The sequence below is a fragment of the Hippoglossus hippoglossus genome, chromosome 18 (genome assembly GCF_009819705.1).
Source record: "Hippoglossus hippoglossus isolate fHipHip1 chromosome 18, fHipHip1.pri, whole genome shotgun sequence".
Lineage (NCBI taxonomy): Eukaryota > Metazoa > Chordata > Actinopteri > Pleuronectiformes > Pleuronectidae > Hippoglossus > Hippoglossus hippoglossus.
Genome location: NC_047168.1, coordinates 13,307,336 through 13,324,524, shown reverse-complemented (window position 1 = coordinate 13,324,524; position 17,189 = coordinate 13,307,336). Strand labels below are relative to the sequence as shown.

At 44.1% G+C, this 17,189-nt stretch overlaps 1 protein-coding gene across 2 annotated transcripts; it reads left to right on the top strand.

The window, feature by feature from the left end:
* Positions 1-3,573: 3,573 nt before the first annotated feature.
* otud4 (OTU deubiquitinase 4) lies at positions 3,574-15,689 on the top strand. 2 transcript variants are annotated; one of them, XM_034568781.1, is made up of 23 exons: positions 3,574-4,034; positions 4,813-4,896; positions 5,644-5,694; positions 5,831-5,877; positions 6,186-6,258; positions 7,090-7,171; positions 7,311-7,473; positions 7,801-7,855; positions 7,988-8,090; positions 8,436-8,500; positions 8,842-8,942; positions 9,326-9,420; positions 9,499-9,661; positions 9,980-10,115; positions 10,215-10,283; positions 10,713-11,370; positions 11,457-11,965; positions 12,011-12,545; positions 12,746-12,786; positions 13,146-13,806; positions 14,012-14,088; positions 14,439-15,495; positions 15,587-15,689. In XM_034568781.1, the coding sequence occupies exons 1-22, from the start codon at positions 3,897-3,899 to the stop codon at positions 14,889-14,891; spliced, it is 4,359 nt and encodes a 1,452-aa protein (XP_034424672.1). In that variant the 5' UTR covers positions 3,574-3,896; the 3' UTR covers positions 14,892-15,495; positions 15,587-15,689. The 2 variants fall into 2 exon arrangements, with proteins under 2 accessions (XP_034424672.1, XP_034424671.1); XM_034568780.1 differs by having other exon boundaries at positions 11,457-12,545.
* The last annotated feature ends 1,500 nt before the right edge of the window (positions 15,690-17,189 follow it).

Here is a 17,189-nt window from a genome sequence, read left to right as displayed (position 1 = left end):
CGTAACTGGGGGGGGTGTCTGTGACATTGATATGTCATCGCTTTCATGTCATACATGTTTTTAGAAAATTCGACGCAGCTCCACCAGGTTTAACTCTCCTCTGACAACATTAAATCTTTTGAAATCTGTTTTAAGGCTTCAACAACATTTAATTTCATCACAGTTAAATCTGGTCAATAAAATGTAAGATTTTCAAGCTGCGAGAACATAGAGATTCAGTTTATTATTCAACATAGATGACACAATAAACCAGGAAATATCTGAGAAGCTGTTTTAAAGTTTTGGCATTTTTATTTATGACTTCATTATAATTATTTTAATTGTTTATATTCCTGAATCAGTTACTACGACGACTTCTGTCTCTTCCTGCTTTGGGGATTTTTAAGGGGACGAGGTTTCTGGCAGACAGTGATGATATTTTTAATATTTGTGTTGTATATTGATAATAATGTATTTGTGTTTACATGACGACACGGGGCTCCTCAGAGTCTGACTCGTCTTCATTTAAAGTTGCACTACATGTTGGTTCACTGGGATAAAAAATGTTTATTTTAACTCTTAACAAACCAGAAAGACGAGCAATGTTAAAAACCACAAACGTTTAATGAATTTAACATTTTCAAATAGGTTTTCCATGTTGCGTTTACATCACAGATCACAGACTGTAAATAAAGGTGGATGACATGGCAGCTCCCAAAAGTGAAGCCAAATCCCCTTGATCGCCTCCTGGTGGCTGGCTGCAGTATAAGTCATAAACCCTGCCTTCTCCATGTTAGCAGATGGGACATGGACCAAAAATGTGTGTCAAATATGTTTTCTGTCATTTTAGATCGTTCTTATCAAACTGAAGTTTGTTCAAGTGTTCATGAGACGCCATGATTGACAGCTGAGACTGACTCGTGATACTTGCTCAAACATCAATATTGCAAGATGGCGGCGCCCGTAATCCAGATGATTGGCTTAATTTGTTAACGTGAAGAGGCGTCGTTCATCTTTATTTACAGTCTTTGCACGGGACCGATGATAAACGACATTAGCGATTTCCACGTTTACGACTTCGCATTCACGTCATTGCCACTCTGATGAGAAAGTTTAAAAATAAACTACATCCTGTAAATGTGGCTTAATTACGGTTTTCAGGGACGTCCGTGTTCTTTAGTCAGAAACATCGCAGCCAGTTATGACTTGGAAGTTATTTACAAGTAAAAAATAATTTTTCACAAATACAGGTTTGGATAAAATTACATATTTTTTATAGTGTGTCCTCTTAATAATTTTAAGTCCCACAAAACAGACAGAGAGTGGCGAGAAGAAACCGCTGCACACGTGTTTGAATGTGAAGTGTATGTACGGTCGGAGGTGCTGCGTTCTGCACGTTTCATTTTTACTCAGACGAGCATGAAACTCAAACATCACCTTCCTCTCAGATCGTCTGGCTTTTCTTTTCTGTTCCTATCTGCTGAATCCTGTTAGTGTTCGCTGCTGCAATGATCAATAAAGTTTAATTTCATCTGACTCTCAGCCTGTACACACACACACACACTGTGTTTATATACGTACAGTATATACTGTGTGTACACCACTGCAGGTTACACTGGTCACTTTATTTATTAGCTGCTGTGTGTGTCAAGTTATCAACACGTGTAAAAGGAAAAGATGTTTGTGGTTGTTGTTTTGTGAGTTTTTTGTGGTGACTTTGTGTGTTTGTGGTCATTTGTCTCTTTTTTTGGTAATTTTGGGTCCCTTAATCTGCTCTTATTAGGCCTTTTTGTCAGTCTGGTAATTTTGCACGACTTTGTAGTCATTTTGTGGCACATTGTGGTCATTTGTGCATCTTTTTTGGTTATTGTGCGTCTCTTTTTGATTATTCAGTGTGTCTTCATGGTGGTTTTGCGCCTCTGGTCGTTTGTCTCTCTGTGCTGGTTTTGTGTCTCTTTTGTTGTCATATGATGTAAGTCACCATTGCATAATGCATCTTTGTGATCGTTTTGTGTCTCTGTGATCATTTTGTATCTGGTTATTATGCATCTCCTTGTGTTGTAGTAGTGTGTCTTGTAGTTGTGGCTGGGCTGTGTCGCCCCTCAGACACGATTTTGTTTGTCTTTGTTGTTCACTTTTTAGTCTTTTGTATAACTGTTGAGGGTTTTATGATTGTTCTGTGGATGAGCCAGTAGGTGAGACGCTATTTAAATAGTCTGCACACTAACGACAGAGAGAAACCAGGGATGAAGGTCACACACCACACTCACCCAACGAGTGGGAGGATAAGTGTCAATCGCCATGGGTCCTGTACCCTCCTCGCATGTAACCATGGTTACCTGGCATGTTGTAGTTCTCCATGGTGGCTCGCGGGAGGCCTGTGGATTGGCCGGGAGCAGCACGGGGCTCTGCGAATCATCGTGCTGTGCGGGGGCCGTGGTGGGGGGAGAGGAAAAAAACTCTCACCCACATAAACACAAAGGTCGTTATTAGATATCAGCAAATGGTGTTAGAGGAGAGGAGAGGGTGAGAGAAAAGGAGGGAGCGCTGGGAGGAGGAGACGAAACGAGGTCACGAAAGCAGCAGAAGAGGAGGTTAAAATGAGGGGGGGGAAAAAGAGGATGTGGTGAAGAGGAGGAGGAAGGAGGAGAGCATTTGTTTCTTCTTCTTTTGGGCAAAAGGTCAAAGGTCACGGCCTGAGGGAGTCAACATGAACACAAACCTCAGATCACAGAAACCTGAGGAACATTTAACGTCTACTTTGATTTTTTTAAGTTCGGTCCGTGTCCCATCCGCTAACATGGAAGAGACAGGGTTATACTGCACTTGAGTCCACCGAAGAAAATATAATATATGTGTATATTATATATAAAATATCTTAATCTTAACTAAAACTTTAAAATAAATATAGCAGAATAAAAAAGGCTCAATATTAATCTCTGAAATGTGGTGACGGGTAGAAAAAACATTTTGTACTAAAGTAAAGTTCTTTATTAAATTACTGTTGGAGATGTATATGATGTTTTATATGATGTACAAAACTGAGATGTTAATTTTAACATTATGGTTTTAATTTCTACCGTTTTAAATATTTCTAGAAAACATTGAGAGAATATGTTTTGCATTTCTTCCGGTCTTGTTGACGTCGTGCAGCTTGACGCAGCTCGTGGTGGGCGTGGTTTCCCCGCGGATTGATCGACCCCGTGGTCCCAGAATTTCGCGGGAATTCGCCGCTGTCAGAAAGTGACAAGAACCAAAACACAGTAAAACATTGAACATTGAGTTTTCAGCTTTAAATTCATTGATAACCAGAGACCACATGACCAACGCTGACACTCACGGGCACCACACGCGAAAGAAATACTCAAACCTGTCTTCAGAATGTTTTACTTTGAAATCAGGAAGCTGTTTTAGTATTAGATGAAGCCACACGAGCAACTTTATCACCTCTAGAAATGATTGTTGTTCTTTAAAGAATCTAATGAATCATGTTTTTATTTATTATTGTAAAGTAATTTAAGATTTAAACCGCTCTATGGTTACATTCTGGCGGCTTTTACTTTGGTAGGTGGAACCGGAAGTGTAGCGACCCGTTGTGTCTAACTTGAAACCGTAGAAGAAGAAGAAAGGGGCGTGTCTCTGTGTGTTAGCCTGTATGCTAACCACGAGCTAAAGTTCTACTTTCACTTTGAGACAAACAGCAGCGGGATGCGCAGCGCGCAGCTTCCTGGGAAACGAAACTTTACGCAGCCGCCGCCGCCGCCGCAGCCGCAGCAACCGTTTCCGACGCTTCCTGTGTCGTCGATGCGGTTCTTCAAGTCACTTCAGCGGCGATAAGTGAACTCTGAGCCGACGGCGTGTAAAAGTTTGGAGCAGTCACAGCCGACAGCTAGCTTCAGCGACTAGCGCCCGCTAGCATGGACGGCAGCGGACACACGGCGAGTGAGGAGCGGGGAGCGGAGAAGCTAATGGACGACTACCTGAGGTCCATCGGGTTTCACCGGAAGAGAATCGCCAAAGACGGGTCGTGTTTGTTCCGCGCTGTCGCCGAGCAGGTACAGCGACACGAGAGGAAACGCGTTGCTAGCATGAAGTTGTGATTAGCTAACCCAGCGCAGGTGACGCGCGGCTCTCGGGTCAGTTTGTTGTGTCCGAGGAGGCCACCATGTGTCCGCTGGGAGCCGAATGCACGGCAGGAGACGTTTCTGTGTTTTCTACACGGTTTCAATACAGCTGCTCACTCTTTTTAAGACTTTACACTCAAAACAACCTGAAATTACAACTTCTCCTAACGCAGTTCGCATTGTAGAGCTGAACAAGTGGTATTAAACCGTCATGTAAACTTCTTATTTATGTATTTAAAGTTGTCTTCACACTAGTGTACTCAAATGAAGTTATATGATAAATAACTGACATTGCAACACTAATGTCTGTGCAGGTCAGTGGCTCGTGTGCTTCGGTTTCACTGCAAATATTCTGTTCACAGTATTATTTCTGTTTCATGTATATTTTCATAATTCCATGCGTTTATATTGGGTGCTTACTATTTTTTTATTCTTTTGTCTATTTTGTCTCATCTTATTATGGAGGATATAGTCTCCACTTCCTGGATGGGGTGGGGTTTATGACTGATACTGCAGCCAGCCACCAGGGGGCGATCCAGATGATTTGGCTTCACCTTTTGTCACCAGTCGTGTATTTACAATCTGTTTTCATCTCGTTGTCCCCGAATTAACTGTCCGCTGACTTTCAATCTCCTCCGTGTAGAATCAGCTGTAATTGTGATGCGTTTACCTCCTGTGTAATTATTGTTAACCTTTAATCCTCTTTCAGGTGCTGCACTGTCAAAGCCTTCATACTAAAGTTCGTAGCAAATGCGTGGAGTTCCTGAAGCAGAACAGAGAAAACTACGAGGCGGTACGTACGCTGTCTACACAGAATCACTGTGTTTTTATGTATGTATTTTTAGTATTTGAAATAACACGTAAACGCAGCATTGTTACAATTAAACCAGATGACATTGGGTCAGTGTGTGTGTGTGGAGCTTCATCCGTGCAAAGTAGATCTAATAAATTTAAACACCAGAGCCCTAACCCATGTGGATTTTTAGAGGTGATGCTGATATTAGGCAGGAAAACAGTTTAAATACCAATATATTAGCTAGTGTGTGTATATAAGAAATAAACGTGTCAATGATTCATAGGATGTTATTGTCAAACTTTTCCCAGAATGCCCTGCAATCAGATTTCAGTAGAAAGTAAGGGTGGAATCACTTTGTAAACATGAGGCGTGTTTGTGATGTTTCAAGCTCAATGTGTCATGTGGCTGCAATGCATTCTGGTCTTTTTTTTGGCTGCTTCAAAAAGCTGTGGTAGAATTGATTGATTCATGAAACAGATTCTTCTCTGAATGGCTGGTAAATTGTCTTTATTTCGCTTTGAGCTTTAAGTTTGACTTGTTTTCTACATTTTCTACAAACTCCATTGAATCCATCTATAAAATTTTGAAAAATGTTCATCACAAAATTCTCAGAGGATTGTTTGTTGCTGAGTTTCATCTGAACGTTAGTTTACTCTCACGACAAAGAAAAGCAGTAAATCCCCACGATGATCCAGATGTTTTGTTGTTGTCGCCGTGTCGTCACTAGTGTCTCTTGTGTTGCAGTTCATCGAGGGAGACTTTGAGCAGTACCTGTGTAAACTTCAGGATCCTCAGGTAAAACCAGCGATCGACTCATTTCTCTGTTTAATCTTCCACCTCTGAGTTGGTTGCTCTGTGTCTTATTCTTCATATTTACTGATGTTTGGATGAAAAGTGTTAAAATACCGTAAAAATGATTTCTGTTTCTCAGCAATGGGTCGGAGAGGTGGAGATCAACGCTCTGGCCGCCATCTACAAGTGAGTGAAATAAGGCGTCAGGGATTTCCTTTAACTGGCAGTGGCATACGAGTGTTGGGGAATTTTTTTAGCGAAACATTTTTGTATCTCAAAGTTAAAAAAGGTCGGGAAGTTGTAGTATCACATTCCATCGCCACAGAGGAAATAAGTTCATGACATGAACACAAGTTGGTCTCCTGATGGAAGAAATGAGACGGAGAGAAAACGAATCTGTTGCTCAACTTGAAGAAAGACCGAAGTGAATGTGATGCCTCAGTGGAGAATGTGTCACTGATGGGCTAACCCTCCGCTCCTGTGCCTCTGTGTAGGAAGGACTTCCAGATCTACCAGGAGCCCGGAAAACCTCCGGTCAACATCACAGATAACAACTTCAAGGACAAGGTGAGACTGAAAACATCAGGATAACGAAGCCAAACCTAAGATTACAGTGTAATACCATCACTGTTGGTATGGTAACGCCTGGCGTCCACTCCTCTCTCAATCAGAGACTCGCGTAAGTGCCTCTGGCCTCGTTTTAGTTTGAAAACTCAACTACTTTGGGGCTCAACTACCAGCAGTAAATAAAACAAAAAGCATTTTCTAAGACTTCATTAGTTTTTAAATTACACCATAAAATTAAAACTACCTCCGTCCGGACAAGCATTTTAGTTCCTCATTCGTCATAATGAACAGGAAGTTGATTGTCTACTCTGCAGTTGAGAAAATACCCTGAACCAGGAACAGCGATGGTGAAGAGTCAGAGCAGGGATTTCTTTTCTTGGAGCGACGACGAGGTGGAACTGTTGCAAACAGGAAGTGTTAGTGACACTTCGAGTCATGTGACTGATGTGAAGCAATCAGGCATCGTTTTCAATCTAAAGACGTGTTTTAGCGTCTGGAAAACTCCAGAGTTGTGTGGACAACAGGCGTAACCATAGCAACAGTGACGAGGAAGTGTTATGGATACAGCCACAGACTTACACTAGACTTATGTCACCAGGGGGCGTATTTTTACAAGTCTCCATAATACTTCAAAGTGGATTAAAACATGTTTACTTTCCATAAGCACCTACTTCATAACTATATTTTCCTCACATAGTAACTATGGTCTTTATTTATGACTCAGACTCATACAAATATATACAATATTATATTAACATTCATTATTATTATATTAATGACCAGTTGTTTGTAATGATTTGCCGCCTTGTGTCTCTTTCCCCTCTCTCTCAGGTGCGGTTGTGTTTTCTGAACGGGAATCACTACGACAGCGTTTATCCCACCAGCCGCATCAAGAACGCAGCTCTCTGTCAGTGTGAGTTCACCTGGTCGTCATGGTTACACCTGAACTAGCTTTAATATGATTATAGTACAGTTCTCCGCCTCGCTCTGTTAACTGACTGGAGAGCATGGATATTGTCAACATACAAATAAAACTGAACCTTCTCCTGCAGCCATCGTGTACGAGATGATGTACGAAGACGTGTTCAAAGTCGACCGCAGCTCTCTGAGTCTGTGTCAGAGGGTCAGCCGACCCGCCGACTTCCTGAGTGACGACAGCATGGCCGCCTGCGCCAGCAGCGACGGGTCCGACCTGGAAACAGACGAGCCGCTCTGGTAGGAAACTCATCAACTCACTGAAAATTAATTTGTAATCATTTCATATCAAATCTGTATCTGACACTGAAATGAAATATATTGCTATGCAGTGTGTTCGTGTCTTGATTGACAGCTGTGAGGTCCCTCCCCTGACTTTGGCCTTCTCTGATTGGTTAACAGTACGAGGGTCATTCAGGAGTTGTGTCTGTGCTGCTGCGAGTCTCCACAATAAAATGACATCTCGGCTGATTTTTTTAGTTATTTACATATCAGCAGAGTGAGACCTGCTAACATCGTATTTTTTGATGTGAGTGAAATCTCATTGTGTGTATGTGTGTGTTACAGGTTGGACAATGGAACGAGCACTTCTTCTACAAAACCCAACAACCAGAGCCACAGGGTGACACATGCACACAAACACTGAATGCCATCAAATTCTGTACATACCTGCTCACCTGCCTGAAAACAAAGACTAACTGTGTTGTGTGTGTGTGTGTGTGTGTGTGTGTGTGTGTGTGTGTGTGTCTGTCAGGGTCGTGGGCGCGGTCGGCAGCTCCCTGAGAGGGTGAGACGTTCACTGAACCCGACCCTGCTGAGAAACGTGGAGTTTGACGTCTGGCACAAGAGCAAGAGAGGTGTGTAGAGTTTCCTCGTTTAGTTCATTTAAAACAGTCGGAACAAAGACGTCAGGAAACGGAGCAGATGAGTTCACGTCGTCTGCCGTCACTGACATCAGTGCTCTACGACGTAGTCAGGATGGGTCACGATTTTCAAAATCTTAATTGAAAAGTCGTTAAACAGAAAAAGGTGAATTCAATTATTTTCCCCTTAAGATTTTGAGGCCAAATTTATCAATCAAACTCCAGATGTTGCTTTAAAAACATCTGGTGACCCGTGTCGTTATGTCATCACCATTTTCCTTCATTATAGACAAACCTTTGATTAATGGATTTACATTTAATGTTAACTTGTTCTTTCAGCTCAACAGAAGATGGATTACTGCATTGCTGCTGGGATGCAGTACACTGTGGGAGACCGCTGCCAGGTGAGAGAGAGAGAGAGAGAGAGAGAGAGAGAGAGAGAGAGAGAGAGAGAGAGAGAGAGAGAGAGAGAGAGAGAGAGAGAGAGAGAGAGAGAGAGAGAGAGAGAGAGAGAGAGAGAGATTCACACATATGAGCTGTTATGTCAACTATGTCCACTCAAGCAAAGCCTTCAGGGCTCCACTACTAATCCTGACCACATTCAGGACTTCTTCAAATACGACATGCAATAAAGTTCTCTGTCCTTTTAGAGGTATTGAAAAAGTGCAGATACTTGGTCCATTGTTATTTAATTACTGATTTAAAATCTGTTTTATCTTTGTGCATTTTCTCATTACGTGTGCAGGTTCGTCTTGAGGGCACCGGACGCAGCTACAGCGCAACCGTCAAGGAAGTTCCTCCCAACGAAAACCTGGTGATAGTTCACATAGAAGAACTTGGCAAGAGGTTGGTCTCACCCACTTTTTATTGATCAGTAAAACAGCGAACAATCTGTTGATTCGGTCAAAACACAAACGCATCACCACCAATGTGGGTTTGTTGTTGTCGTAAAAACGTGGTGGAAGGTTCTGCTCCTGCTGCTCTGACCATGACTATTAGCTGCTAACACCCACTGTCACCAAATTGAGTTCTTCTAAACCTACTGACCTCGGTACCCAGTCCACCAGCTCTGCTTTCAAAATAAAAGCTCAGCTCTGCTTTCACATTCAGGCGCATTTACTGTGAAGCTCATAGAGGAAGTGACAAAGCATCAGCTGTGGCTTTGTGCACGTTAGATCATTCTGTGTGTGTGTGTGTGTGTTTGTTTATTTGTTTGTTTGTGTGTGTAGATCGGTTCCTCTGTGGAATCTGCGTCCGCCCGCTGCTGAGAACAGCTGGTGCACAGTCGTCAACAAAGACAAGAGGCTCAGTAACGGAAGCGGAGGTGATGACAAACACAAACTCTCACACATTTACAAAAGTTTTTGCCTCGCACACTGAAATGGGTTTCTCTGTTTTTCAGATTGGGAGGAGAGGGGTAAAGGCCGAGGCCGGGGAAAGCCCGTCCCGCCACCCTCCTCTGTTCCACAGGCATCGTCGCCGAGCTCCAGCGGGCGTGTGCAGAAGCAGCACTCGTGGCCCCCGCAGGCCACCGTAGATGAGCAGGGAGGGGCCAAACCCAGCAGGTCAGGACGTGTACACACTGAAGCAGCTATGATCAATTTATGATGATATCACGTGGCTGATTCAAGACGTCACAGAGCCCTGGTTTCAACTTCATTTGAAAGTGCCAACGTGTTTTTGTTTTGTGTTGGATCGGAGTAAATACATCGATATGATAAAATATATTTTAAAGATATGATTTACGCTTGAGTAAAGGTTTGTAAGATGAGAACCCAGACGATACATTTCACTCAGTATCTTAGTCTTTTTTGGTCGAATTGATAAACAGAAACAAAACGAACATGCCAAATGACACCGTCTTAATGTGTGTGTTCCTGCAGAAAGTCTGGGAGCTTGTCGGAGTCGTCGCCGTTCGGTCTGACAGACAAGGAGCGTTTGGCCAAAGAGGAGGAGGAGAGAAACGTGGCGCTGGTTGAGATCCAGCTCCGAGACGAGCACAGCTTCCCCGCCCTTGGGGTGAGTTTAAAACACAGACTGACGTATTTCATGAAACACTTACAAAAGAAAGTCAATAAATGTTGTTTATTGTTAATTATAAATTTGTATTTCCCTCAGACCGGGTTGCAGGGCGATGGAGGGAGGAAGAAGGGAACAGAGAAGAGACCATCCCAGAGAAACAAGACGGTGAGTGAGTTTTAAAATGTTTTGGCTTGATTTGTGTTTTCATGACACGATTAAGTACAAACGTTTCCATTTCGGTTCGTAGACTAAAACACAAACCCACAGTTTTCAAACTGAAACAATCATAACTGGGCAGCTGTGAAGAAAGATTTTACTCATTTAAGAAAAGTATCGATCGTTATGCGATGATCAGTGTTGATATTGTGACGTTTAAACTGAAGCGAGTCGGAGACGTCAGCTGAGTCTGTGTACGAGTCAGAGAGTTGACGTAGCCTCAGTTTCATGCTTATGACTGTTATCCTGTTATCGTGAATGCTGTTGGACTCAGACATGAGATGTATACATACAGTACAGATTCTTTTGGCTTCACTTTGGAGTCACGTCGTCCATCTTGATTTACAGTCTATTGTTTCCACTGCTTCTCTTTGACAGAAGAGTCCAGTTGAAGACATCCGAGCAGCTTCGCCCTCTGCTGGTGAAAGACCCAAATCCACCACCCCACCACCTATAAGCACTACAGTCACCACTGCACCTTCTACACCCACCAACCCCAACCTGCCTGCTGCAAAACCTGCTGCTTCTCCATCTTCAACCTGTAGCTCCACAAACACAACGGCCTCACCCACAGGCTCCGCCCCTGGCCTGACACCCACCTGTGCTGCCCCGACGACTAAAACAAACGCACACTCTCTCCATCCAGCTGCACGGGTCTCAACAAGTGCTGTTCCTCCTGCTGCTGCCCCGAGCGCTAAACCCTCTGTGACGGGTGGAGCTCTGTCTCAGTCTGTCCCGTGCTCTGCCGCCATCTTCTCCTTCCACACCCCGGTTCTCCCCACTGCTTCAGCAGCCCTCTCCTCCTCTTCCTCAGTGCCTCCTAAATCGACTACCTCCCCTCCTCCTCCCTCCTCAATACCACCTCCCACCTTCATTGCTCCCATCGCTCCCTCTCCTTCTCAGGGCTTCCTCCCTCCGTCCTCCCTCCACCGCTCCTCCCCACCCGTCTCCTCTCTCCCCCACTCCCCCAGTCCCCCTTCCTCTTCCTCCTCTCTTATCCACCATGCTGCTCAGGTCCGAGAGGCTCCAGCACAAAGTAAGAAATCTCAGTCAGACCTTGACATTCCTGCAGGAATTATCACTCCTGGTCTTATACGTTTTACATCTTTTCTCTTGTTTCAGAACCTTTACCAAATTCTGGAGGAATTTCTGTGGCAAAACCTCAGACGTCCCTGACCCCGGCCTCATTGACCCAGGGAGATATTGAAACACAGCCTTGTCTTCCAATGCATCAGACTCAAAGTCAGGCTTCTCTGATCCAGAGCCAAATCCAGATGCCCCAGATGCAGAAAGAGATCCAGTCTTCAATTCCCCTCCAGCACCAACCTCAGCCCCTCACTGAAGTGCCTCAGACCCAGGCCTGCCTCCCTCAAAACCAGGCCTGCCTCCCTCAAAACCAGGCCTGCCTCCCTCAGAACCAGGCCTGCCTCCCTCAAAACCAGGCCTGCCTCCCTCAGAACCAGGCCTGCCTCCCTCAGAACCAGGCCTGCCTCCCTCAGAACCAGGCCTGCCTCCCTCAGAACCAGGCCTGCCTCCCTCAGAACCAGGCCTACCTCCCTCAGACCCAGGCCTGCCTCCCTCAGAACCAGGCCTACCTCCCTCAGACCCAGGCCTGCCTCCCTCAGAACCAGGCCTGCCCCCCTCACACCCAGACGTCTGTTCTCCCTCACACCCAGATGTCTGTCCCCCACCACTCCTCCTCGCAGTCCCAGTCCGACATGGTCCATATTCAGTCGTCTCACCCACATCCAGGAGCTTCCTACCTCCACACCTCCCAGGCCTCCATCCCAGTCTCTACCTCTGGTTATCTCCAGCTGTCACTCCCCCATGCTCACCCCCAGAGCCACCCGGCTCAGCCTCCTCAGCCTCCTCACCCCTCCCAACTCCCACATCCCTCCCTCTGTATCCCCGCCTCACCAACCCATCACTCACTCCAAACCCAGAATCATACCGAAACCCCACAGCCCCCACCTCAGCCTGAGTCCCCGGCTCGACCTCCCTCCCATCCGGGGCACCATCCTCATGCCACTCATCACCCTCACTTCCTCTCTGCACCTCAGCCCCAGTCCATCCCAGGAGCTGTTCCTCTGCAGAACTTGTCCCAGCTCTACCAGGACCCCCTGTACCCTGGTTTCCCCCTGGGACAGAAGGGCGACATGGTCCAGACTCCACCCTACTCCTTCATCAAGTCTGGGGACGACCTTCCCCAAGGTGAGCTGGGAAAAGGATTGTCAAAATAAGTAATTTATCTGATTATTGATCAGATAAATTTATTCAACAATGATGAAACTATCATTGTTGTGTTTATGTTGATATTGTTTGAGACTTAATATTGGACAATATTAAGTGATTTATTTGCAGTTAGTGTTTATTTCATACACTGAATAATAAGTGTTTATCTTCCTCTGCAGACGTCAACATCTTGAGGTTTTTCTTCAACATGGGCGTCAAGGTACGACAACTAACCAGAAGTGCTCTTTCCTCCACCACGACCTAATCAAGCTGCTTCAAAAACACACACTTGTAGAAATCAGACCTCTAAATATGTCTGTATTTCTTCATCAACATCCAAGAATTTTATTTATCAACACATTTCATGTTACATTGTATAAGAGAAACTTTGATGATGAGACAGTCTGTTTAAAATATGTTCGAAATGACATTTCTGCTCTGCAGTTTTCTCTTATTGGCTGCAGAGGGCGCTGTTGCTCAGTATAAGTTACACAGTGTTGCTTTAGATTAAATCAAACTTTATTTGGCATCAAAATCAGAAGCTGAAATTCATCCCTGCTTCTCGTCTCTTCTCTCCAGGCGTACTCCATGCCCATACACCCCCCCTACCTTTACCTCCTCCCTCTCCAACAGGCCCACGCTATGCAACCAAAGCTCCCCTCCCGCTCCCCCTCCCCTCATTTCCCTCCCCCCAATGCCCCCACCAGGCACCAGGAGGCATACCCTCCCAACCATCCGAGTTCAGTGCCAGCGCAGCCTCCATACGGCCACCAAGTCGCTCTCACTGAACCCCACCGTCCCAGTGAGCCCTCCTTCAACCAGGCCGGGTACCCCGTCACCCAGCCTCCACCCCACAGGATGCCCTGCAACTCACAGCAATGGCGACAGCACCAGATGCCCCCACCCTCAACCTCCAGCTACCCAGTTGGGTATCCTTCGTCACCTTCACCATACCAGCTTCCTCCTTCTTCTCAGGGGTACCACCAAGGCACAGGTCACCCGCTTTACCCCCCAACCATGACTCCATACCCCCCCGCCTCGCTGGGATACCAGTCCTCTTCCAACCCTGACGAGCTCCAGGTGACTCAGGGGGCGATGGAGCAGCTTCAGCCAACAAACGGAGATGCACTGTCTGGGCATGGGCCTGGACAGGTCCCTGGTCCCCTGGATGGTTCTGCTGCTGCTAATGTGGCTAATGCTAACAACAACAGAATGGTGGTTTCATGTGTGAACAATTTTGGTACGCAGATGTTTTTATTATATTAAATGTTATTTAAAAAGGATTTTACTTTCAGCCTTCAAATCTACTTTTTTCAGTTGTGTATTAACAGATGAATTGTGGGAATTGAAGTCCACACATTTAAAGCAGTTTTTGTCACCAGGGGGAGCTGAAGTGCAGAATTCCTCTGTTCAGACTTTAATGTGATGTTTCTCTTTTCCATCAGCGCTGAAGAAGGAGCAGGGAGAGAGCTTGAGGAGGACGGTTCTGCTGGTCGACCCGCCACTCAACAACAGACCCATAGTACGGACACACACACACAATCTACTGTCGACACTCATTGACACAGTTTTTCTTAACTTATCATGAAAACTAAATTTCATTATATTGAATTGTATAATTTGAACAAAATGACGTAACAATTTATATTAATATTGAACGTATCGCATCAAAACTTTCTCGGGCCAATAACGATATACAATGTGTATTGTATGACACACAATATGAAGGCAAAGGTTGGTTTGTGAGATGAGTTCACGTACAGACAGACTTTGGTGGAATTATTAGGTTTCTATTGTTGTATGATATTTAGTTGTGGGAGTATTGACACAGTTCTATTTTTAAACCACGCTGAACACTCTTCTTTCTCTCAGCTCACTCTGGTCTCAAACTCTGATGACCCTGTCTCCATGACGACCATGAATCCCAGCAGCACCCCAGGTACTCAATTACCTTATGGCATCATCCCGAAGACAACCGTCCCCGGCGACAACAACGCCACCCACTATCAGGTCCACCCAAAACAATTATACACCAACAAACCGTACGCCAAACTAGTACAGGAACCCGGCAAGGCGGGACATCTGCAGACCATGCCCATGATGGACGGTCTGTCCATGGGCTGCAGCACAGAGGATGACTGGGAGGAGAGGGAGGGATTCAAACCGGCAACCCTGAATCCCAGAGGGTCAAAGAGGACCTACAGAGGAGGGCGAGGTCGGCCCGGAGGCTATGATGGAGGTAGGGGAGGAAACAGGAGGAGGCAGGGAGGAGAGGGCTTTAACCACGGACAGTTTGGCCCCTCCCACCGGGGGCGAGGATGGTGATTCAAGCTCTCAGCCAATGAGAGGACAGTGGAGTTTGTTTTTTTTGCCTTATTTACCTACTACTCGTTCTGATCGCACTTTTGTTCTTGTTACCGCCTTGAGGTCTGATTGATGGGTTGGGCAAATACACATCGTTGTTCTATGTCGCGTTCGCTGCGTCAAAATCTTCCAGCCGGTTGTTCAAAGAAACACTATCAAGCTCATTATTAGCTAGCTAATTAGTATAGAATGTTAGCAAGGGCAAGTTTACATTTTACAAAACCTTGAAATATGGATTTAAGGAATATCAGTGTTTTTGTGTTGGGCTGCAATGATTTCTTTTTTTTTTATAAATATATAATCTGTCAGTAATTTGGTCCCGTTGCCTTTTGTCCGAAAAACTGAAATCTCTCAACAAACTGGTTTCTAGTTATTTTTCTGTCACTGCTAATGGTTGCAACTCTTTTTATTTGTATTTTTTTTGTGGATTTGAAAATGTTAGTTGTGCCGCGTATAATCTAACCCCCGATTTGACGTTAGATGAGAACATCGCAAATGTTTGTGCTCAGAATTTGAGTTTGATTAACGTAAAATTTATGCGATCTCTGCCGAGATGAACTAGGAGGTTGTTAGCGCAGTTTAGCACAGATGGGAAACGGCCCAGGGTACCGTCATTTTTGCATTTTATGTGTAGGTTAAACAAACGGCTAACTTAGTCTAACATTAGCAAAAAATGTAAACCTGCACAAAACCCACGTTAAAACCACAAAATGTAATTTTTATGCCTCTGCCGTTGCACATATTAAATATCTGATGGAATATGGCTGCGTGTTTCTTGGTGTTTGTTGATGCTACGCTAAGCTAGTGATTGTCTGACTTTAGCTTCATATTTAGCAGACAGTATAAATTTTCTTGTGACTCTCAAAAATCAAATAATTTCTAAATTGTTGAACAATTCCTTTAATCATAGGTGATGCAGCATGTCCACAAAGCCCTAAACATTCAAGACGACAGTTTTTCACTGTGTATAAACGCGTGACAAGAAACTTTGTATTTATAATATACAAATAGTTTATTAGGCTCTTCAGTGAGTAGCGTGGACCAAAATATAAACAGATTAAAATGGATTAAACCAACAAATGATCGGACTTGACGACGGCCTACAGAAAATTTGTATTGCTGCTATAAAGTTTACGGCAGCCAAACTGTATGTGGACTTTAGAATTTAGTTTTTATTAGTTTGTGTTGCTGATGGTTTCATGTCCCCTCTGTATAGTTTTAGTCTTTCTTCACCTTTCTGGGTTTATTTTTCTTCTGATTGACTGTAGAGATTCAGTGCCTTACATTTGTCACTTTTATCCATCTTAATTCTTTTTCTTCTGAGATTGAGAAACACTGTTGTACAGAACAAAGGCTGTTTGTTTTCTGTGTGACTGAATTAATAAATCTTTGGTTTAAAAAGGAAACGTGGCGACATTGTCTAACTTGAAAAAATTTCGAACGACATGCTAACCTATGACTTTTTTACCAGTTTTCCAACGACATGCTAACCTATGTCTTTTTTACCAGTTTTCCAACGACACGCTAACCTGTCTTTTTTACCAGTTTTCCAACGACACGCTAACCTATGACTTTTTTACCAGTTTTCCAACGACACGCTAACCTATGACTTTTTTACCAGTTTTCCAACGACATGCTAACCTATGACTTTTTTACCAGTTTTCCAACGACATGCTAACCTATGACTTTTTCATGACTTTCAGAACGACATGCTAACCTATGACTTTTTCTTACCAGTTTTCCAACGACATGCTAACCTATGTCTTTTTTACCAGTTTTCCAACGACATGCTAACCTATGTCTTTTTTACCAGTTTTCCAACGACACGCTAACCTATGTCTTTTTTACCAGTTTTCCAACGACATGCTAACCTATGACTTTTTCATGACTTTCAGAACGACATGCTAACCTATGACTTTTTCTTACCAGTTTTCCAACGACATGCTAACCTATGACTTTTTTACCAGTTTTCCAACGACATGCTAACCTATGTCTTTTTTACCAGTTTTCCAACGACACGCTAACCTATGTCTTTTTTACCAGTTTTCCAACGACACGCTAACCTATGACTTTTTTACCAGTTTTCCAACGACACGCTAACCTATGACTTTTTTACCAGTTTTCCAACGACATGCTAACCTATGACTTTTTTACCAGTTTTCCAACGACATGCTAACCTATGACTTTTTCATGACTTTCAGAACGACATGCTAACCTATGACTTTTTTACCAGTTTTCCAACTACATGCTAACCTATGA

Coding starts and splice junctions, on each gene's coding strand:
- otud4 (XM_034568780.1), top strand. CDS start 3,897: ATGGACGGCAGCGGACACACGGCGAGTGAGGAGCGGGGAGCGGAGAAG. Junction 7,172..7,310: donor GAACGCAGCTCTCTGTCAGT/GTGAGTTCACCT, acceptor CTTCTCCTGCAG/CCATCGTGTACGAGATGATG. Junction 8,943..9,325: donor ATAGAAGAACTTGGCAAGAG/GTTGGTCTCACC, acceptor TTGTGTGTGTAG/ATCGGTTCCTCTGTGGAATC.